General features: G+C 36.0%; 1 protein-coding gene across 1 annotated transcript in view; it reads left to right on the top strand.

Annotated features, from left to right (window-relative positions):
- Positions 1 to 24,325, top strand: part of MYOM2 (myomesin 2) — a 69,339-nt gene that overhangs the window by 26,180 nt on the left and 18,834 nt on the right. The window contains exons 13-24 of the mRNA XM_030236499.2: positions 1,027 to 1,154; positions 4,340 to 4,523; positions 7,732 to 7,906; positions 9,253 to 9,374; positions 11,522 to 11,709; positions 14,174 to 14,300; positions 17,343 to 17,521; positions 17,690 to 17,804; positions 18,343 to 18,499; positions 18,592 to 18,698; positions 20,396 to 20,440; positions 20,921 to 21,057. Coding sequence (XP_030092359.2) covers positions 1,027 to 1,154; positions 4,340 to 4,523; positions 7,732 to 7,906; positions 9,253 to 9,374; positions 11,522 to 11,709; positions 14,174 to 14,300; positions 17,343 to 17,521; positions 17,690 to 17,804; positions 18,343 to 18,499; positions 18,592 to 18,698; positions 20,396 to 20,440; positions 20,921 to 21,057 — 1,664 coding nt within the window. The remainder of the gene's footprint in view (positions 1 to 1,026; positions 1,155 to 4,339; positions 4,524 to 7,731; positions 7,907 to 9,252; positions 9,375 to 11,521; positions 11,710 to 14,173; positions 14,301 to 17,342; positions 17,522 to 17,689; positions 17,805 to 18,342; positions 18,500 to 18,591; positions 18,699 to 20,395; positions 20,441 to 20,920; positions 21,058 to 24,325) is intronic.

Here is a 24,325-nt window from a genome sequence, read left to right as displayed (position 1 = left end):
ATGATTTAAAAATTATTACTGAAATATTTTTCTATTTTTTAAAAAACAAACATTTAGAGGACATATGTTCTTTTCTTAGTCTGAGAAGTAGAAAAATTTACCTTCAAAGAACAAAGATTTTTTTTTCTATCACAAGCCATAAAGATAAAATTTTAAGGAGTCTGCTGAGTTGCTACTTCTGACCTACTACCAAGCCAAAGCTTCGTCAGGGCTGTGTAGATGTGCCTGTGTAGAAGTCCATCACAGGACCGTCACAGGTCACTCTCCCATCTGGTGCTGTTTTACCCCATTGTAATCCCTTGGATAGCAGAACCAGCTTTTCTCACGTTGCAGTCAGTGAGCAGGACCATGAAAGGCTGAGCTGAATTCTTCCTGCCTGGCCCAGGGTGGGCAGGTTGGCTCTAACACTGCTGGTAACTCTGCAGAGTGAGTGGGGAGAGGGGTTTGATCAGGCTACACTGTGTGGTGGAACCATCAGAGGGCTGGTGACCTATTTCTAAGTCTCTGATTCACAGATTTTAGAAGTGCTTTAGACTACACCATTATGTTATGGGATATATTGCTAGTAGGTTCTGCTCCTTTTCCTGCTTTCCTCTTTGTCTTAAAGCTTTTTTCTGTACTTCTCTTCCAGCTATTTTTTAAAAAATTCTAATTTATCATAATAACTCTTTAGACTTCTGTCTTTGATCAAAAAATGTTTGCATATAGTGAGTAGGCTTTTTACTAGGAGATTAAAGTAATTCAAATGTGACCAAAGAAAAAAGTGTGACAAATGCCCAAGAGTTTCAGGGAGCACATTTGACCTTTACTGAAAGAGTAAGTAACAAGCTATTAATACTGAAGTTTTATTTATCAAAATGTAATTGAAGTGATCAGGTGAACTGCACAGATGATATCACAGCCCCTAATAGCTGAGCATTGCAGTGCAGGGTGGGAAAGTTGAATCAGAAAGATGAGCTGTACCCTGAATGCTGACCCACGAGTTAATCTGCTGTTTAACACTTGCTACATTTATTAATCTTACAGGGGATGTTCAGATTCCAGGCCCTCCCACCAATGTACATGCTTCAGAAATCAGCAAAACATATGTTGTGCTCAGCTGGGATCCACCTGTTCCCCGTGGCAGGGAGCCACTGACGTATTTCATTGAGAAGGTACTGCACTCTGTAGTGGTGGTCTGTCAAAAGGTGCTTCGTTGCTGTGTGCAGTTACACTCAAACCATTTTCAGAACTGCAGAATGAGCAATAAAGCTGTGGTCTTCCAGGATTTGGAAGTGGGATATTAGAGAAGCATGGATAATCAAATGCCTTACTGCAAGTTTTAATGAGCATTGAAATTCAAGGCCCAGAGAAAAGGACTCCACTACGCTATTTGCTTACTGCTGTCTAAATGGGAACAAATAATTATGTAAAGTAGCAGTGAAAAAAAAAGAAAAAAAGAGAATATACATCTATAGTTTCACAATCCTACAGGCACGATTGTAAATTTTCAATCTCTCTGTAGATAAGGGGAGTTTGTGTTAGTTCTGTGGTAGAACAAGGAATAAACAGTAACTCATAATTTGATCCTCACTTTATGCAGGCTAATGGCAGCATCTACTATACAGTGACATTTCCAATTTATCCCCTGTAAGGTCAGCAAAGAGGCAGATGCCTGTCTCAGGTTCACTGGTCCCTGGTACTCTTCATGGCTGCCTTCCTCCTCTCTTTGAATTGAAAGGGGACTTCGGTGTTCACAGTAGGAGGGGCTTGTTCTTCATCCACCTAAGTAAATACAATTTAGATAAATCTTTCCCTGAACCATGTTTCTAAATTATACTGGGTTTGAGCAACTTGTTACAAAGTTTTCCTAGTAGGTAAAATGGGCCTCATACCTGACCTCTAAAACACAGGTCAAGCTATACTTAGTTTTTATGAATTATGCCTCTACCACATGCACCCTCTTACCAATCCACAAACACTAAACCTCTTCATAAAACTGCCACACATTCAATTTGCACCATGAATATTGTAACAGCCTTTTCTCAGGCCCTTACTATGCAAGCTTTTTTCTTTGCACATCTAAAATTCTTCACATTCCTCCACATTTTATTCCCCAGATCTCCTGTTCATGCCACTCCTCTTTTTGAAGCCCCCAGCTTGTCTTTTCCCTCTCAGACACACAGAAAACCCCTCCATTTCAGAAGAACTCCATAGGCCATTTCTACACTCTTTATCATCCATTACTTGCTGGGTGTTGAACAAATCAATATAAAGTGAACAACGTCCACTGGTTAAATTTTCCTGCAAGTGTGACCATTTCTCCCACTCTGCCTTATGGATTCAAAAGAAGTAATAAAAATTTTCATAGAAATAAGTATCTAGTTTTTTTTTTTTTTCTATGCAATAAAATAGAATGCCTTTCTTGCATTTATTCCCACTTCCATATGTTTTTGCTTATCTATAAATTTCAAGAATATCGATGTAAAGATTTTGAACCAGCTCTTGTCATGGAAGCACCTTATTAGTTCCAGATTATGCAGAAGTAGCCCAGATAAAAAGCTCAGAGGTGGAAACATACTCATACTCATACTCATACTCATACCCATACTCATACTCATTCCATTGAGTGGAAACATACACCTAGTTAGTTGAATTTCTAAGAATGAATTGGAAAAGATACATTATCTGCTTGCTTTATACTAATAAATTTATATAGCTCCAGAAACAGTCAGTGGCAGTGACAATGATGAAAAAAAGGCATCTCATTTAAACATCAGACTTACTGAAGAAAAGTGAGGATGGGGACAAAAAGGCACCCATGAAACACTGTTCCTCCTCTAAGAAATTCAGTCTATCAGATTTTGCTCCTGGACTTTCTGTTCCAAAATTTTATAAACAGATAATTTGTATGCACCTATCTACCTGCCAAGAAAATTTTCTTCAATGAGTTTATTAGGCACTTGGGTTTTACTGAAATTTCTGAAAGATTCCACGACTAATTTTTGGTTAGAGTTATTATTAGAAAAAAGAGCTTTGTTGTACTAATTAACACCTGAATCTAAAATACTTTTTGCATAAATAACTGATATCTATGAACAGCTTAGTCAGTTCATAGGTGAATGTTTGTTTTTTGCTTTCCACTGTCACCTGTTAATTTACAACAGTTTTTAACTATTTTATTTTAAAAAAAGAAGATTCAGTCCTGAAGAATAAAAATGTATTTGTAAAGCCTCCAAGAGACACAATATGGAAATGAATTTTCTCTGTTCTCTTGAAATGCTTTTTTACAGATAAGTCAAATCAAACTGCAGAACAAAATGTGATGCTGATTCTTTGTGAAAAGAAGAAATTAATGTTTTTCATGGCAAAAAGTAAAATATATGGAAAAGTAATATTTATTTCATATTTTACAGCTTTTTAATATGAAGAAAATTGATGCTATATTTCTTTTTTCTTTTGAGAACACTAGGTGGGTGAGAAAGATTTTTATATATGGACTCCAGCTGTTTATTATTATTTGTCTATTGTAGGTGTCATAATATACAGGGTAGTTTCCAAGCACCCATGAAACACTGTTCCTCCTCTAAGAAATTCACAGTCTATCAGATTTTGCTTCTGGACTTTCTGTTCTATAATTTTATCAAAATATAATTTGTTTGCACCTATCTACATGCCAAGAAAATTTTCTTCAATGAGTTTATTGTGCACTTGGGTTTTGCTGAAATTTCTGAAAGATTCCACGACTAATTTTTGATTAGAGTAAACAGTTTATGTGGGAAATTGAATGGACAGCAGGCTTCTCTCAGAGTACTGATTTTCTGGCTCTCCTCCATGCGCAGTTGTGGTGATGATAAGCTCAGCTGCTGTATTGAGAATACACAAAAGCAATTACTTTATTTGATTAATGCTTTTAGGGGCCATGCCCTTACTCAACGGAATAAATAAAGTTGTGAGCAAAGTAACATTTCCCTCCCTACCTTTCTGCAGAATTTGGATTAGGGCTTGTTTGCTTGACTCCAAACCTTTGGGTGTTCATGTGAGTTTTGCAGGACATGAAAGCAATTCTTTGGGGCCAATCACAGTTGACAGTCACAGCCCTAAAAGAAAGCTGGCTGTATGTACAAGTGCGCATGTTTGAAGTCGAGACAGGCAAGGAGACAGTGAGCTATTCCGACCTTTTTGCAGAGTAATGGAATGCACCAGCAATGAGAATTTGCATATGTTTGAGTCAGACAGTTGAGAGTGATCCTTCTCTCATAGCTCTTAAATAAATTCATGACAGGATGCAATACAGCAATATGTTCAATTTTTGACAGTTCACAGAAATGATTCATGGCTTTTTTGATGTTTTTTGTAGTCCATGGTTGGCAGTGGAAGTTGGCAAAGAGTCAATGCACAGGTTGCAGTAAAATCTCCTCGCTATGCAGTGTTTGACCTTGCAGAAGGAAAACCATATGTTTTCCGAGTGTTGTCAGCAAACAAAAATGGCATCAGTGATCCATCTGAAATTACAGAACCTATTCAACCACAAGATACTACTGGTAAGGTATTAATTGCAAGACATTAATATTAAAAACGATAGATATTTTACAAACCGGAAAGAGACAACTCTCATTAGATTAGTATAACTACAATAGTAGTAGTTGACTTTATTTGTGTTCACTTCTGTGAAGGATTTAAAAAAGATGCTAAATTTTAGAGACTTTCCTGAATTTTCCTTTTGATCACAAGCCTTAATACTGAAAACAATAATCAGTATAATTACTTTTAGTTATTCACATTTCAGTGTTCTATTAATGTGACATCAAAAAATAGGTTAATCACTAACTTTGATAATTATATTTTCTGGCTCAGGTAATTATATGCTACCTAATTCCCTACAGTTTCAGCTAGATAAGGTAGCCTTTCATTTCTTTCTTAGTATTCTGAGTTGCAAATTACTGCTAGTGCACAATTCCTCTGTCATACAGATGAGTAGACTTCAGGGAAAGACACAACTACATATTGGTGGTGATTTTCCAAATGAAAATGAAGTGTTTGTCTTGAGGTCACATTCAAAAACACAAATGAAAATTTAGGGAGTGGTTATTCATCTTGTTTTCGAAATATTCGGTTTGGTTTTGCAGTTTTGCAGAAGCCACATATAACAGTTTGATATATTGATAACTGTCACCTTGAGCGCACATATCTTACTAGTACGCTTTCTAGTAATATACAGAATATTTACAGTACCTGATATACCATAATTAAAGATATAATCCATATTTTCAGTTTGGTCTGTAACTACATGACAAAGAAAAGCATATTTTGCTTTCATATATTCTCGATTTGATGTCTCATTAATGCATATAAAGTATTTAAACCATTCAACATTCCCCAAAGTAGGAAAGAAAAACACTGTATTTATTGCACTTAGTACAGAAAATAAGCTATCCCTTAGGGGTTCACACAACACCTTCTGCATAACACACAGTTTTAAATTAAGCACAATGCAGAAGAATCTGTTCTAAAGAGAACCTTCAGGACTATTTTCAGAGACAGAGTTTTCCACCTGAACTAAAATATGTCAGAAACACTTGGCTCCTTTTAGTTGCCTGTGCTTAGTGTCATTTGATATTCTTGAGGGTGAGTGGGACACCTTCATGGGGATGGAAATCATTACACAGTGATTGTTGGTACCCTATGAGCAGAAAGTAAAGAATGGTTGGGGCATCCTAGGCCATCCTAAATGACTCTTAAAATTATGCAATTTAATTGAGAGGTGAAGGAGTATTCAGTTTGAGGTTAAAATCTAAATTTAGGTGTTTCCATGTAGGTATCTACAGGTGCAGTAAATGCTTCTGCTCTGACTGTGGCAATTGGAGCCTGGAATATAAGCTGGCTGATGTTGTCATAAGTTGCCCCATGTCACCCAGCTGTACAGTGTGAAATGAATAATTTTGGGGTGAGATGAATAATTTTCAGGACTTTACTGGGCACTGCTGTAAGGTTCAGTTTAGCTGGCCAAAGTGACATCCTTTTCAAATGCTTTCAGTTTGCCATTTCAGAGGAATGTAGGTATAATCTCCCGAGTCATATCTGACAACTCCATGAAAAAGTGACAGATAGTCCAAAATGGCCCTAAATTAATTTGTGTAACTGAGTTCAGCCCTAGCTCTTTGAATATAGTGGAAGGTCAAGAATGTGTGTTTGTAGACACACATAAAAGCCTAAATGTAGGTACATTTATCAGACTGAATCCATTTGATCTTTCAAATTTATTGCATGAAGTATAGCAGTATGTAAGTAATAATTTTTATTTTAATATTGAAAGACTAAGTGGAAAACATGCTGCCTTTCTTTTGTTTCATGCTGTTTGCAGTTCTATGCAGTATCAATCTGAGAAAACTAAAATATCTCCAAAAGGCGAGTACTGGGCACTTCTCTTAACCTGTCATGTTAGGCTGAGACCTTGCTTTAGTTTCTTGCATTGTGAAAGCTCAGATAGATATTTTATAGTGTACAGACTGTGAGCTGTTTTTTTTTTTTTTTTCCATTTGGATCTCAATATTTCTGGTTCTATTTATGCATAGTCATCTGTTTATATAGGTGTAAACTGACAACAAACTTTCTTTGTATGTAAAGCAAACTGCATACTAAGGTACATTGAGAGAACTGTAGTCAACAGATTGGAGAAAGATTTATGCTCTTTTTCTTGGTGGTGTTGAGGTTGGTCCTGAAGTACTGTTCTGAAGCCAGGTCTGGCTTCCTTAATCAAGAGGGATGGTTGTAAAGTGGAGAGGTCCTCTGTATGGCAAGATGACCGAGAGATTAGAGATTGTGACCTATGAAGAGAGGCATTTATTTAGTTTGAAGACTTACAAAGATGATGGTGTCAAACTTCTCAGTATTGTCAAATGACCAACAGAGGCAAGAGCCAAAAATTGCAGCTTAGTAAATTCATTCTAGACATACTCTTTTAATGAGAAAGGTGCAAGGTGCAAGAGTGCAGCGCTGGAAAAGGTTGTGCAGGTCAGCTGTGAAATTTCGTTGTCAGAAGGTTTCAGGACTCGTACAAATCCGTGACTGACACACTAGTTTAGTGTTGGTGATGGTCCCACTCTCAGTGATGGGGTAGAGGGACTAGATGATCCCCGAGATCCCTTCCAGCCAGTGTTCCTATGCTTCTATGACATTCATCTAGCTACTTTTAGATAAACTTTTGGCATTCAAATATATGCTTAAAGTTATCCTGAAAAGCTCATATTTTTGGAATTGGGGCTGTCATTAGTTAATTGTAAGAAATCATTTCTTAATCCTCACTGTATCATATCTCTATAGTTTATGTGCATTTCTAACTGACACAGTAAGGCTACAGGGACATAAGCTATGCATCAACCTCTTATTTGAGAAAGAAATTAGAAAGTGAAGATTTTCATATCTGTATGCTTTCATCCACACTCATATTTGAAAATATGTGCTCCTTTAATTTGCTATCATAAGACCTGTATAAAATCATATAGGTAAGGACCCACACAAAGCATTCTGAGAAAAAAAAATTAAAAAAAATGTTTATACACACATATCTATATGTATCTAGACTTAAAGAAATATATTAAAATACATATCATGTAACAATATTGACATGGTAGGAGTAGTTATAGCTGTAGTAATTAAATATGATCAAATTATACAGTGCTTCATCTAGTTCAAATTACTTTTATTTTAATGTATTTTCTAATATGTATATGTTTTATCTCTTTTTCTTAGTTTTACCATCTGCACCTGGTCAGGTGGTGGCCACAAGGAATACAAAAACATCAGTTGTAGTTCAATGGGATAAACCCAAACATGAAGAGGATTTATATGGCTACTACATTGAGTATTCTGTGGTGGGATCAAACCGCTGGGAACCCAGTAACCATAAACCTATTAAATATAACAGGTATTGATAAGATTCCTGTATTTTTGGGAAGTTTGAAAACTGCAGGATATTTTAAAGACAATTTATGTGCTAAGCCATAGCATTATAATTGAAGGAGAATGTTGAATGAATGGGAAGAAAAGCAGTCTGCAGACTCTCAGAGCCAAGATTTCCAAATTGCAGGGAAAGTCTCCTCACCTTTTTTTCATTTTTTTTTTCATATATTTTTCTATTCCATGGCTTTGAGTTTAAAAAAAAAATTCTAAAGACATTATTCTGAGTGTCTTGGACATGAGTTAAGTGCAGAATATGCCTTTTTAATGCATGAGTTATGTTGTGGGGTAAACAGACCTGATGAGGAAGAGTATGAGAAAGGAGAGGGAATTCTAAAGCTTTATCACTGTCCATGAATAACAGAGCAAAAGGTCAGGCCATTCTGCTATAAATATGGTGGCAAAAGTGCTTTGGCAGCTGACACTATTGTGCAGGAAAGCCAAGTGTCCAATTCCAGAAACATCAGATCTCCTTGATCTGTTACATCTTTGGATAAAGATCAGTGGACCCTGTTTCTAATTCCCTTTTCATGACACTAGCATTTCATAGTTTCAATTTCTGATGATTTCTTACTCCCTCCTGAAGATATCAAACTTCATTTTGAGATTCTTCAAGCAATTCCCTTTATGAAAGTCATATTTATTTTTATTGGAATCAATCATCAAATGCAAAGATTAGATTTTTAGTTTGTATTTTCTATAAGAAGCACATTATATTGTTTAGTGTGTTATGTCAGTCATTAACTGAGTGACTTTGTATTCTGATGACTTCTTTTTTCAAGTAGTCAAGAAATTAGATTTTAAAAAAAGTAGAGACTAATTCTTGATCAAAGGGGATTGAGAAAGCACAAAAATAAGAAAAAACATTTAATTTCTTCATATGTGAACTTATATTACAACAGGATAGCTCTGAGTATTTTATTTAGTACAGTAATTACCTAAAAAACTCAGATCAAAACTGAAAACTATTTTTGACAATGACTATAAAACTACAGTGAAAAATACAGTTCCTTCCCAGAATAGATTAGAATTTATAAGACAAAGTTCAGAGGGACTATATTATATTTTACCTGACTTCACCTGCCAGATCAGTACTACCAATCTAATGAGTACAGCGATTTTTGCTACAGTGTCCCTTCCAGCTATACTGTACTACATCATGCCTTTTATTGCAGTTTCCCTCTTGGAAATGTTTTCCTTTGTGAAGCACCCATGTAGTTGAGCTTTTTAATTGATACAACAATATAATGTTACAGCCTAGAATGATTCCTGTAAAATATACACTGATATGTGATGCTGTCTTTTTTAACCCAGGTTTGTTGTTCATGGCTTGGAAACTGGAGAGCAGTATGTCTTCCGTGTGAAAGCTGTGAATGCTGTAGGGCTGAGTGAAAACTCGCAGGAGTCAGAGGCTGTGACAGTGCAGGCAGCCCTTAGTAAGTGTGATTTTGTGCAACTCTTTCCCAAATGAGTGACATATCTTCAGCAATCACCTCCTTTGGTCTGATTTACTATAATTTTATACCTTGCAACCATCATGCACATCTGTTTAATGATGTCTATTCTCTGGCATGTGGCTATTCTAGAGAAAAGATATTGTTTTATAAAAAAAAGTTATTTATAATGACTGTTAGAAATATTGGGTAAGATGAACTTTAATGACCAGGTTGCCTTTTGCTCCTAGGCTGTATCAAAGAAATTTAAATACTGAGTAAGTTAGACAATTAGTGACTTGGAGTGGTGTAAAACATTTTAGCATGCTATCTGCTCCATTTCAAAGAGTTTCAGTGAGCTTTATTACTACATAACTGAACCAAACAGAAAATCCCCTTTGCTTGCTCCAGGTTGGAGCACAATCTACCTCCTTGGGGGTCTCACAAACAAAATTTCTGTGTAAGGTCAGTCGTGCAACCTTAAGTGGGAATGGTACATGCTGAGTGAAGGGTTGAATAAGTATTTACAACAAAGAATGTACAGGTCTGGGCTACCATGGTTCAATTTGAATTAAGGGATAGCATCAGCTGCAGACTGAAAAATGTTAAATAGGACACATTTTCCCCAGCAGAGTGCCCTCAACCTCTTGGAGAAAACCGGCAGACATATTTGTGAGAAATAAGTATCTGAAAGATTTATAATTCAGTGTAATCAATAGAAAGTAAATTTGTATATTACTGACAAAGTTACTCTATTTGACTCTTTTAGGAGGAAGTGTGTCTCATATGGGTAGGTGGTGCATGGACACTTGCACATCTATCACCACAATGTTGTAAATGCACTTGCACTTATTTGTCACTGTGTGCTTTGAAAATGAGGGTTGCATGGGGTACACCATCAAACACAGAGCATGTGGATCTTACACACACATGTGGGATGTGGACAGCTTTTATCCATTTTTTGTAACCTTTACAGGAATTTAGCAGGATTATTTATAGATGACCTAGCAGCATGGCCAGAATCTTTCTGCAGTATTACTTTAAGATTATTTACAGGAATTTGCTACAGTCATTCTTATTTACCAAAAAGTGGCAGCAAAGAAAGGCCCCATTTTGTGGCCTCTGAGTATAGCACTACATCTGAAAAAAATTAAAAGATTGAAAGGGCAGCTGTGCTGATTACTATCAGTCTTCATGGTGACCACTAGTACAGCTCCAAGATCAGGGACTGTACTAAGGTCTTTGCTAATGTGTTCTCTTCTGAATGAGGTAGGTTACATTGGTTCAACTTTTACTGGTGATTCAACTGAAAGATCAGCTTTAGGGACAGGTGTTTAGCTGTACTGATTGGAGCACTCCAGTGTCAAGAAAGGCAAATCTTTGGGCAGACTTTCGAGTATGGATGACAAATGCAAAACTGCTTGCTACAAGGGGTGCTTGCCAGTAGGAGGGGATTAAAAAGCTCAGAAAAAGGGTTTTCTTCATCCCTAGGAAGGTACCTTGGTGACATTTCTGCTTCTGATACTGAAGGGAGTAAACCCATGCAAGGAACTTCATGAAGGACATTACTATTCTGCCTCAACATAGGTTAAGTTACTGGAAGTCTAAATATCTTCTATTCTTTCTGGGTCAAAAAGCAGTCACAGTCTGAATAAAGCATATAATATCAGGACAGTACAGGAACACTGTGGTGGCCATAGATAGTCAGTCACATGACTTAATTTCATTCAAGTTTATAGACTTTTTTCTTTTTTTACTGGATGATTTTTACTGTATTCCATAAGTACTTGAGCAGCTTATTTATTTATTGTTTTTCTTCCTAGGAAGAGGTCTTCTGAACCCACTTAAATATTTTAGCATAATTTTGGTTTGGAGACACTGGCATTACTATTTCCCTGCAAAGATCATCTATTCTTCCTTGCTACCTTCTGAGAGGGCAAAACGTCAGGCAGATGTTTTAAAACCTTCCATGTTTATATCTGGTGATATAATGAATATTGGTTAGCAACTTTACAACTACTTTGCTTTCACTGTGCAGCTGAGAGCAGTATGCTGCAGAAAACAGAAACAATATCAAAAATGCTAAGCAACTTCTACACTGCAGTGTTTTAGACTCTGTCCTAACTCTCAGGTTGCTTATTTCCTTGTAGCTTGTCCTTCATATCCTCATGGTATCACTCTTCTGAACTGTGATGGGCATTCAATGACCCTTGGCTGGAAAGCACCAACCTACAGTGGAGGCTCACCAATCCTTGGTTATTATATGGATAAACGGGAAGCTAACCATCAAAACTGGCATGAAGTCAATTCTTCCCTTATTACCCGCACCATTTATACGGTTAGTAATTTTTGCTCATTATATTTTTGCAGTTGATTTGAATTTTTTCTTCAGATTTATTTTTTGACGGAGAAATTCTTTAAATACTTACTTCAGCAAAACTAGGCACTTCCATTTGGAGTGCAGCAATGTTACACCTGGGCTAAAAGATCAGTGCCATCCCCTACTGTGAAATTCTAATGCAAATAAGACCGCTGAGAAGTAAATTTTGGAGGGAAAAGTGTGAAGCACATTTTTCACAAGAAATAAGAGGAATGAGCTATAAGATTTTCCCCAAGCTATTTTCAATAATGATCACTGTATATATCACCACTATAACAACATACAGAGTAAGGATGGCAGCATTTAGCAGGACAGATAACTGCTCTCTGTAGTACTGAGGACTTGCAAACAAAATGGAGATGGGTTGAGAAAAAATATAACTGTCTCTGTTCTTACTCTCAAAATCTGCCTTCAGCTGAAAAAGCATGTTTATTAATGAACTCAGCATTATGTCTTGTCACCTCCTTCACAGAGTACAGTTTTGAAATGAATTACTTCTGGCTTTACTTGCAATTTATGAAATGTTTCTTAAAATAGGAAAATTTGGATGTGAACTTCCATGGAGAAAAGTTAGGGAGATAGGAAATAGCAAGTAATCAATCAATCTGATGCTTTTAAAATTGAGTTAAACAATCAGATTTTACTCATAAATACCTAAAATTTTATTTCTACAAGTCAGCAAATTTCCTGTAAACCTTAGGACAGAAGTAAGTCTTGAAGGTATTTGACACTGAAGTAGAAGATAATAATGCAGATGAGCTGAGGAAGAATGTTTCATGCATAGAAGGCAGGCAGCAATACTCAGGTGCTTGTGACTGATTCTATGAGTGGCATCTCTGACATAGCAGATGGACCATGGATGGTAAGAAATGAAAAAGGGCAGGTAGGATAGGCATGAAAGGGCAATACTAAACAGTGCTTTCCACATATTTTTATTTTTAATGCATTTGAAAACAAATGAGTAATGTAAATTAGGGCTTACCATTGAGAATTTAACTAGGTATTTAAGTGTCAGTCCTGCCAGTATCTGTATTTATGCCTAAAGGTGCATATTTGTACATTAGTTTGAATGGCTAGAATCTCAAATACTGATGGTAAACAAAACCAAGACAGCTTTTAGTAGCACAGAATATTTTATGACATACTGTAAACAGAGAATGCCTGAGATATTCAGTACAGCACTGGGAAATCACTAAAGGTTTAATCTTCTCTGATCAAATAATTCTATGGGAGCCCCACAAATATTCTTTCCCTTAATAACCTGAGATTTCAAAATCATTTTTACAGACTGATCTATTTTTCTGTCTTTTGGGTCACATTATATAGCTCCTTGTCTTCAGGAAAGTATGTCTAAATTATTTTAGTGCCTCACTTTTCTGTGTTACCTTGTTTGCTTTGGTTTTGTATTTGATGCTACCCCATACATTTCTAACCATAGCATGTTTTTATCATTAAAAAAATCATACCAAAATCCTTTTTTATTTCACATTTTCAAGGCAACTATTTATTCATGAAAATCTAAAACTGTTTGGTATCTCCATGAGGAGTACCACTCTTAGCTTTCTCTCTTGAGACATATGATTAAATATAACAGTGGGAAAATTATTTAGAGGAATCAGGTATAGAAGACTTGGTTTTTTGTATTTAGGTGTTCTGGAAGAAGGATGGAAGAGGGCTGCTGCCATGAGGTGTTCTGGGTGTCAAGACTTTCATGCCTTTTAGTCCTCTACTTTGATCTCAAAATCTGAGATGCTGGTGTAGGGATGAGCTCATTAGATAAATCAGAGTTCATTTACCAGGGGTGTTTGCAGAGGATTATTATGGATTCTGCTCATCCCATTACTGTGCTTACTTTCTCACTTTGGAATGGTAGGTAACATCAAGAGAAAGATTCATACAAGCCACAAAATACTACTGAGAGGCTGTCATGGAGTTAGAACACTGTGGAACTAACTGGATGGTTTTCTCTTTTATTTTCTATAATTTCCTTTTCCTCCTAAGTCAGTCCTTTGTGACCTTTTAAAGCAAAACACAATTTTTACTCTCACTTAAGTGAATGGCTTATGAACAGCCATTCACAAGCAATGCAGGAAGGTATTTAATTTTAGAACACTCACCTGTAAGTATCTGCTAGTGGTCATTCATTGACTGGGCTCCTTGAATCTTTGCTCTAAACTCTTACAACTTTTCACACCAAAATATGAGTGCTATTATTCCTTGGATTATGTGACTGAAACATGGACATATAGTATAGAACTCTCCAGTGTGTTTGGTTTAAGAGTAAAGTCTTCAAATTAGACCCTTCAGCATGGCAGTAAGGCCTGATAATCAATTAACTAATGTTTATATCCAAGTTTTATTATTAAATGAATATAAATCATGGGTTTTGATATATTGAATTGTTTTCTCAAATGAAAAAAAGGTAGAGGATTTGACTGAAGATGCCTTCTATGAATTCAAAGTTGCTGCTGCAAATCTGGTTGGAATAGGTCAACCTTCAGATCCCAGTGAGCATTTTAAGTGTAAAGCCTGGACTATGCCAGAACCTGGTAAGTATATTAGTTCTTTATGAATCTCAAAGTCTTTAAAACACAGTCACTAAGTTCCAGCCAAACTCTGCAGGATTTCTTTCTCCTAATTTCTTCCATAGTTCCTGTTGAGACTGCCCTGTCTTCTGAGATCTGTTGAAAGTTACCACCACACCTCTAATGATGACATCTCTTTCTTGGGAAACAGATGACCTTTCCTTAGCATGTTGAGTGTCCCTTTCTTTCACTGCTTTCACCAGCTCAGAAGAACATTGAGCCTTTAGTCTACGTTTGTATCTCTATCACCTCTTCAAGCCCTACAAGCTCCACCTCACACTCACCACCTGTACAATGCCTCTGCAGTCTGTTAAGAATATTCCTGGGGTTTTAGACTCCAAAACTACATTAGCTTTTGGTCATAAATAACACACTAGAGGGGTCTGTTTCTTGATGTATAGACAAGTGGCACAGCTAGTCTTCTATTCTCCAGTGGTGTGCCCATGTAGGTGTGTTTCTCCTGGATTGTACCTAGATGTTACCTCAGAGATTATTATTAGCCAGGTGTTAGGAAAAAAGTGCTAATGAACCTACAGCAGTAGTGGCAGTGCACAAACTGGAGACACTACTCCAGATAAGTATTTTTCAATGCTGAGTAGAGCACCTGTAACTCTAATTTCTGTAGGTCATTTGCCTGCTTACAAATCCCCTTCTTTTTGCCCTCTTACACAAAAATGACACCATTAATTTTCAAATAGTTCCTTTAAATGCCCATATTCTTTGCTGAAAAGCTGTTTGTCTTTATGTTTTCTCGTTAAATTCTTTAGAATTCAAACATCTTAGCATATGGGTTTAATGACATGACCAAAATGTCAATATCAAAATGGTTAATCTCCTGACCCTAACTCACTTTAATTGTATTTTTTAATAATCTTGTGATATTAAGTGCAAATGCATCATCATTTGAACAACTATTTTTCATAAAGAAATTAGCTACAATTTATGCCCTCTACAGTTTTTTCAAAACATAATTAAAATTATGCAGTGTGTAAAGAAGTGAAAATTATCCTTCATTTTAAATGACAGATAAAGAAATAAAATAAAATGTGTTTTCAGGAAATGGAAAGAGTGAAATTTTCATAATGAACAATCTGACCTTTTTAGTATTTGGGTGATTACATTGTCCTCATTATGCTATGAGTTGAATAGACAGTATTGCTTTCCTCCTGCTTAAAAAAAGGCACTAGAAGAAAAGAACATTGCCCACCCTGCAAAAAATCTCAAATCTCTGAACCTGTTAAATATTTCACAAGCCTTTTTTAAAACACATTTTTAAACAATGGTTTAGAAATAATGAAAAAGAAATAATTGAGATTTAAGACTGGGAGAAAGAGCCTGACCCTCTTCCCAGACTTACTAAAGGTAGTGAGGACTAGTGTAATGTGACAGCAATACACTCCCAGCATCAACAAAAAATTCTTCCACCTTTTGATGTAAATAGAAGGTTTCCTTAGAAAGGCCAAAACCTTTTGCAGGATTTCCAGCATAAGTGAAGGAGTCTTTGCTCAGAGTCCATAATTATTTCATCTTTCCACAAAACTTTAGTCTTAGGTGTCTCTGTGAGTTTCTCTGTGTTAGCAATGATAGTTAATGGATCATCTTACATTGCTTTAAGTAAAAAGAAATGTCTGGGCTCTCAGACTCCTCAGAATAGAGCATGCTTCATTACGTTTTTCCTCCTACTGTCTAGATTTCTATCGGGTCCATTTGGCAGTGTATTTTTAATTATCTGTAGATATATGGACATTCGGATTGGGCTTTTTAAAGAGCCCGGAGGGAACACTTTAGATTCCTTGAAAATGGCATTCTTTCCATGAGAAATCTAATATTTATCCTTATAAAGTCTGAAAAAGGTATTTAATATGTTTATTTTCTGAAATGTGTTTATTCACTTTGGAGCAAAGCTTTACTAATTTTTTTTCTTTCCCCCAATGTATTTGCTGAATATCATCCTTTACAAACTTTATGTTCATTCATCATTGGTTAACATCATGTAGGCTGGACTGGCAATTAGATTTATTTGTAAGGCTTTGCACTCCTTTTTTATGATTATTTTAAATGGTAAGATGTGTTGTAGGGAAAATTAATGTCTTGAAAACTGAGGAAATCCTTAAGTCTGAAGTTAACCCTTAAGTATTCAGCTTTCTACATTTAAAGCACAATAATTTGACTGAGTATGAGAATTCTGTCATGGGTGCTTGACCACACTAGGAAACTTACATAATTATGCCTTTTCACTTATATTTATTTACTAGTGTGAACAAATATCAAGAGTATAGTAAAAATAATTGCTATAAGTTAGACTGAATGGCACTTCAACATTTGGCGAAGCAGAGAGAAAGTATAGTAGGAAGAACATAACCTGGTAGTTGCAAACATAAACTCTCACTTATTTGTAGAGTATCAGGATATTTTTGGTTTAAATATTTCTCCTAACAGATATCATTCATTCTGAGAAGTTACTTTTGGCTGCAGTATCCAGTTCACAATAAAAATTCTTTTGTCAGGGAAAACGAAACCTGAGCCAAAGTCCCTTGGTGCAACTGGATTTGGGATTACTTTGAAAGATCATGGCTTATATATACTAATGAAAAGATAAAAAACCTGATGTTAAATTATGAACCTGAATCAGGCTCAGTGAAGGGACTTTGAAGTGAGGCTGGTGAGCTGAATAATAGACAAGAAGCCTCTCTTTCTTGTTGGAAAATCTTAAACTGCCTGGATTTTCCACATGATTAGCTTAACCTTAAAATAGAGTTACTGAGATCTAGCTAAGCAAGTATGCTTCAGAATACTAATGTCACTCACTGTATGAGGCAGGTATTGCTGTATACAGCCATGAGGGGGAAATGGCCTAAATACCACATATACCAGGTGTATTGTAAAGGATGAGATTTTGGAAAGCAGATACAGTCAAAATTATAGCAATATATTTCAGCCTCGACTGGAACAGCTTGCAAAACTTTATTATATTGAAGTGAATTTCCAATATTTGAAATATTTTAGGTCCTGCCTATGATCTCATGATATGTGAAGTAAGAAATACATCACTAGTTCTTCTGTGGAAAGCTCCTGTGTATGAAGGCAAAAGCCCTATTACTGGGTATTTAGTGGACTATAAAGAAGTAGATGCAGAAGACTGGATCACTGCTAATGAAAAACCTACTTCAAAGCGCTATTTTAAGGTAACATTTTCATTGATTAATATTAATATAAAATGGAGCACTAGAAGTTCCTATTGAGTATAAAAAAGATATGCATTTGAACTTCAGCTTCTGCTAATATCTTCATATGAGTGAACAAAATAGTTTAGATTGTTTTTTAAATTGGTTTTGCCTTTTATCTTGTTTAAGGTCACTGATTTACATGAGGGTCATACCTATGTCTTCAAAGTTCGTGCAGTGAATGATGCTGGGGTAGGCAAGTCATCTGAAATATCTGAACCAGTGCTTGTTGAGGAACGGCCAGGTAAAATGAACTGTTTAATCTCCTCTGTTTCTAAAATACTTGGAATTGCATTTAATCAACCTAATTTAATAGTATATCACATATAAGTATTTAAAGAATTAAGAATCTCTTGGTCTTAAAACTTAAAGAAACAATTACAATTTTTTCCTTTACTTACTTCAGGAGTTACTTGATAATCGGTTGTTCTGGTTTTTATTCTAACGAAGGTGCTGCTTGTTGTGAAACACATTTATTAAAGCTTCAGGAATGATAATAAAATTGGTTTGTTTAAACATTCATGTCTTCTCATATTCAGTTATATCTTATTCATTTGTTTCTCAATAAGCAGTTATTAGTATTCTCATTAATTTCTTGCATGTAGAGTAAGAAACTTAATGGGATGTGATGCTGAGCCAGCATATGACATAAACCTGCTTTAAGACCTGCTAATAAAATCAGTATCTTTTAGGACAAAATAGATATGGGCTTTAGTAATTTATGAATTGCACCTTGGCAGAAAAATACAGTCTTGACACTTGAGTTGATTCCTATTTTGCAGGAACAAAAGAAATCTATTCAGGTGTGGATGATGAGGGTAATATTTACCTGGCTTTTGAGTGCAAAGAAGCAACAGATGCATCTCATTTTGCATGGGGTAAATCCTACGAGGAGATTGATGATTCTCATAAGTTTAAGATTGAAACAGAAGGAAATCAGTAAGTCATGTCAATATACCAAAAGAAATCAGTGAGTCATGTTAAAAATGTGATACGCAGCTAATGATATTCTTTTTAATTGGTGTTTTTAGTTCTAAGCTGTACTTCAAAAATCCTGATAAATCAGACTTGGGAACTTACTCTATCTCAGTTAGTGACACAGATGGGATTTCCTCCAGCTTTGTTATGGATGATCAAGGTAAGGTCTTTACAATTTCAAATCTTTCTTCACTGTATCACCTCAACTGCACTAAAAATTGCCCATGGAAAAAGCCAGAATAGAACCCTACAACTCTCACATTATTTCCTATGCATTAAAGAAAAAGAAAAAAGAACCCTCAACAGGCTTTGTGTGATTATTTATTTTTCTGATTATCATAATAATGAAAGCTGGGATAACTTCAGGCAACATTTTCTAGGTAAAGATAAAGAATATGGCAAATTAGAATTGTTTTCATTATGCTGGGATTATAATGATGTTTGTAAATATCCTTTACACTTTCAGTTGTGCTTGAGGCTCTAGATGCAGTTTCTCATAACTGAGATGCAGGAAATAAGTGAGAAAAATGATGATGCTTTAACAAGGTCTAAATACATTGGGTCAATTATCATTTGGCTTACATACATATTAGTTTTGCTTTATTTCTTTGTAGCTATTTTAGCATTCATTGGGTTCACAATTAATTTGCTTCAGTCTTACTTTGTTCTATCGCTGAGACATGCTGACATAAAAAACAAAGAGGACAGTTTTCTATTTTGTGTAAAATAAAAATTTGCTGCTTTCCCAGTTCTCAGCTGTAATTGCTCTGTCCAGTTCCTCAAGTATTAAAATTCCCCTGCTTCTCAACCTTCTAAGCCATTTAAGGAATCACAGTGGGAAACATGTCAAACCACCCTTTCCAAGTAGGTGTTGAGAAGAAATCCGTGTTCAGGGGGAAAAAAGTTCTTCAAGACATGGAAGATTTATGAGCCATTATCATAAGAACTGCCCTTTAGCTAAATTTTGAAGCATCACTCTAAAATCTTTCTGTAGATCTTGTCATCATCTGCTCTAGCTTTGAATTTATTTTTTTATAAAGCACTGAAGGTGTTTCCCATCCCATACTTCCTCTATGTCTTTTCTGATCATATATCACTGAAAATTACAATTTTATTTATACTGGATCCCTGCACAAGTATCAGATTTTTCATCTTAATACTGAAAACCATAATTTCACTGCCCATTTACTCTCTTAAAAGCTATAACTTCTCCTGTAATTTTGCTAAATCCTCTGTCATGTCATAAATCCATGCTAATTTTCTCTGGTCTTTACATTATCTGTAAATTTGGAATTGGCAGTAATGTTCATTTTCCAAATCATTCTTGGTAATGGCTATGATAAATAGGATTAGCATGAAAATCTAAAAAACGAAAATTGAGACTCTGACACAGCCTTCATGAGGATTTGGTGCATTAACTAGAACTTTCTGTACTGTTTTCAGACTAACCTGCACTCAACCTTGTTTCCTGACACAGTAACACAAATTTTCAGGAACAGTCTGAGAAAGGAAGTCAGGGCATAAAGGAACCTTATATACTGCTTAGAAGCTATAGTTTCCCATCTTTCTTTTATATTGCTATTTTTAAAGTATAAAATAGTTTTTGCCCTTTGTTTAGATTCCCTTGCATAAGAGAGTGTGTACTAAAATGCATGCAAAAGGAACATTTGCTAAAACCATTTATCAGAAGTTAATTTCCTAAATCTTTTTTTTCTGTCACTTTTTAAGAGTTGTGTATTCATATACAAGCTTTATGGAGATAACTTTGCTGATGCTGATATTTATTTTCATTGAAACCCATTTGCTGTCTGTATTTTTCAGAATAAATTAAAACGTGAATATTTTTCTTATTTTCAGAGTTGGAACGTTTGATGGCATTAAGTTATGAAATAAAGAATCCAAGTAAGTTGAAGATCTGAATCTATTAGACACTTCTAGAAGGAATAAAATTACATACTAATGACTGGAGTTCCAAAAAGATTCTTTCTGAGACAATGGCAACCTCATTTTTCATGGAAGTTTCATTGAGCGTGGAACACCTTGCTTCCTTGTCTTTTACTTTGTTTAGAAGAATATTAGTTGACATCAAATCAAATTGTCGTTGCTAAATGTCTCCAGTTTAACTTTGATAATACATTATAGATTGTTACTAGCAAAGTCTTTACACAATGTACAAACAGTAAGCTGTAAATTCTCTTCTCCCTTTGAGAAATTAATTCAAAAATCAGCCAAAGATTGCATTAGAGGACTTTTCCCTGTGTATAATTTATTTGATACCCAGAAATCCATAAATAATTGGGAATTGCTAGTGTTTTACTATGATATTCCTATTTCTCACAAGGTTTCATGAACTATTGATTTTTGATTCTTTTCTTTTTGCAGCAATACCACTGAAATCAGAGTTAGCTTATGAGGTTCTTGATAAAGGAGAAGTTCGTTTCTGGATTCAGGCTGAAAGCTTATCTCCAGATTCTACTTTCAGATTTGTCATTAATGATAAAGAAGTCGAAAACAGTGAAGTAAGTATATAATGAATATAATGATTACTATGAATAAGTGATTTTGTTTAGAAAACCTGCAGGTATCTCTTGTTATCACAGAATCATAGAGTTATTTAAGTTGGAAAAGACCTTTAAGATGATGGAATCCAACAGTTAACATGACACTGCCAAGTCCACCACTAAACCATGTCCCAAAGTGCCACATCTACTTGTCTTTTAAATACCTCCAGTGATGGTGACTCAACTACTTCCCTGGGCAGCCTTCTTCCTTCAGTGAAGAATTTTTTCCTAATATCCACTCTTAACTCTCTTGATACAACTTGAGGCCTTTTCTTCTTGTCCAATTGCTTGTTTCTTGGGAGAAGGGACTGATCCCAACCTGAGTACAACCTCCTTCATGCAGTCGTAGAGAACATTATTGGTCCCTCCTGAGGTTTTGTTTCTCCAGGCTAAACAGCCCCACCTCCCCCAAATGATTCTCAAGGGGTTTGTGCTCCCAACCCTTCATCAGCTCCTTTGTCCTCTGGACTCACTCCAGCACCTCAATGTCTATCTTGCAGTGATGAGCCCAGAACTGAACACAGTATTTGAGATGTGGCCCCACCAGTTCTGAGTACAATTACTGCTCTGCTGCTGCTGGCCACACTGTGGCTGGTACAGGCCAGGATGCCATTGGCCTTCTGAACCTCCTGATGGCTCATGCTGATGGCTCATGCTCAACCAGCTGTCGACCAGCACCTCCAGGTCCTTTCCCACTGGGCCACTTTCCAGCAGCTCCTCCCCAGGTCTTGTTTGGACCCAAGGGAAGGACCTGGCACTTGGCTTGGTTGAACCTCAAGCAATTGGTCTCGAGCCATCTATTCAACTTGTCAAGATATCTCTGCTGAGTCTTCCTACCCTCCAGCACATCATCGCTCCCACCCAACTTGATGCTTTTCTCTAGAGCATTGATAACAATATTAAACAGGACTGGCCCTGCTGTTGAGCCCTGGAGAACATAATTTGGGATATCTACTAACTGGATTTAACTCTATTCACTCCCACTTTGCCCTTGGCCATCCAGCCAGGAGCTAGTGCTTGTGTCCAAGCTATGAGCAACCAGTTTCTCCAGAAGAAAACTGTGGGAAACAGTGTCAAAGGCTTGACTTAATTCCCAGTAGGCAACATCCACAGCCCTTCCTTCATCCACTATGTGGGTCACCTTGTCACTGAAGGTTATCAGGTCAGTAGAGCAGGACTTGCCTTTCACAAGCCTGTGGTGGCCAGGCCTTATCCTCTGGCTGTCTTGTGCATGTTGCCTGGTGTCTCTCAAGATGTATCTACTTCGTAATATTCCCTGGAACTGAGGTCAGGCTGACAGGCCTGTAGTTCCCTGGATCCCTTAGCTTCTTAATGTCATGCTATTAAGGTGTGATAATATCTGAAAAGAAGGCCAATCTATAACTCAAATATTTTTTTCAGTATAGAATTCTTGTTGCAGAGTGAGCCTCTTCATATTGGTAAAAGAGCTGGACTCTGTCTGTTCAGAAGGAAAATTTACATACAGACCAGTGTTAAGTCCAAATATTTTAGAAAAAATAGCTCAAGAAAATTGCTGCTTCAGTTTTGGATTCCAAACCAACTAGGCATGCTGTTCCCAAAGACTTTCTGAGGATGATAATAGTTTTATGTATAAGTGAGAGGCACTTGACAATGCAGCAGTGTTCATAGACTTAGAATTTTTATATGCTATCACTTTCTATTTTGTTTTTTAAATTTTGGAGAAGTAACTGTGCATTGAGCAGCTACATAGAGATGAAAGGGTAGGCCATCAGCTTCCCACAATTTCTATAGCTCCAGGAAGACCTCTCATATAAAGGGGCATAAAAAAGTTTGTGCTGAGAAGAAAGTAAGGTCATGTCATTGCAGGGCAAGAGTATGGTTCATCTACAGGCCATAAGCACAGTACTGGAAATACTTTCCTGTGAAGACTTCATCTCCATTGCAGCTGTTTGAAAGATTTGGTTTATTCCTGAGAATGAAAATCCTGGTTTGGGTCAGAGAAGTTTTATCAGCATTTTTATACCATAGAAAAGCAAAGAGCATTTACTTTAATTACATATTGACAAGTGGAAGAAGAGGTATTTCTGAGTAAAATAATTATCTGTTTCTCTTTTTTTAAGAAGTAATAAAACATAGCACTGAAAACCTGAACATTCGTGCCTAGGATGTATTGAACTGACAATACTTTGTCTTGGCAATGTTCATGGAACAGAATGAGCTATTTTTAGTTCGCATATGTTTTGGAAGTGTTGACATCAGAAAAAGTCTTGAAATGAAGCTGCATTATTTCACCTCTTTAATTAGCAACCCGCAGGTGACATTTATTTTTGGAGACAGATGATATTTTTGTGGAAAGTCACATAAAAGCCTAATATTTATGATGGCCATAAAATCATTGAACTTCATCTTGCTGCATAATGGCAATAGTTAGAAGCCTAATTGCACTCTAAAACCTGTCTGGAGACTGGGCTACAGTCACTGAACATGTTCAATAGACCATTATGCTGGTGAATTGTGGCCTGATTCATGACATTGGCTGAAGTGATAAATTTCTCCTGCTGGGTCCTAACAGGGAGGTTTTTGGTAAGATTTCAAAATAAGCTTAAAATGGAATGAACTGAGCCCCATTTACACACATTTTATTTTAATATTTTAATATTTTTAAAAATAAAACTAGAGAATAAAAAGAAAAGTGTCATAAAGAATCAGATTAAAACATACATCTTGCTTTTTATTTTTTTAACTTTTCTGCTTCTGGCAAAATTTAATTTAATGTTCTCCCTGGGAACTCTTGAAGTAAATGCCAGTGTAGTCCTTGACCTCTGAGGGGAAGAGGCTGTAAGCAAGAATTTGACTTTTGCATATTGAAATTTACCCTTTTTGATAGTTTAGGTAAGTTTATTAATGTTCTTTTTAACCTTCCTCACCTATCACCTTAACTCTTACAGATGAACTCTAACACAAGTAGATTTTCTACTTAATTTCCCAATTAATTTTATCTTGTCTTATTCTTTGCCATTGTATCTTTCTTTGCAGTATGTAAGGGAAATCGTGTATCCAAGTTCACATGCATATCCCTTAAAAATTATTATTATGATCAATCTGTCAGCTGACTGCTTTGTCAATTCAATATATTTTCTGTTTATTCATTTTTCCATTATCCCATTAAGATTTAAAAGATTTCTATAATTGAAAATGCCAGTACTGAATGCTAAATATCTTGACTGTGTTACACTGTTCTTCC

This window comes from Serinus canaria, chromosome 3, assembly GCF_022539315.1.
Source record: "Serinus canaria isolate serCan28SL12 chromosome 3, serCan2020, whole genome shotgun sequence".
Classification (NCBI taxonomy): Eukaryota; Metazoa; Chordata; class Aves; order Passeriformes; family Fringillidae; genus Serinus; species Serinus canaria.
The sequence above is the reverse complement of the archived record's forward strand: the minus strand, read 5'-3'. Positions and strand labels throughout refer to the sequence as shown.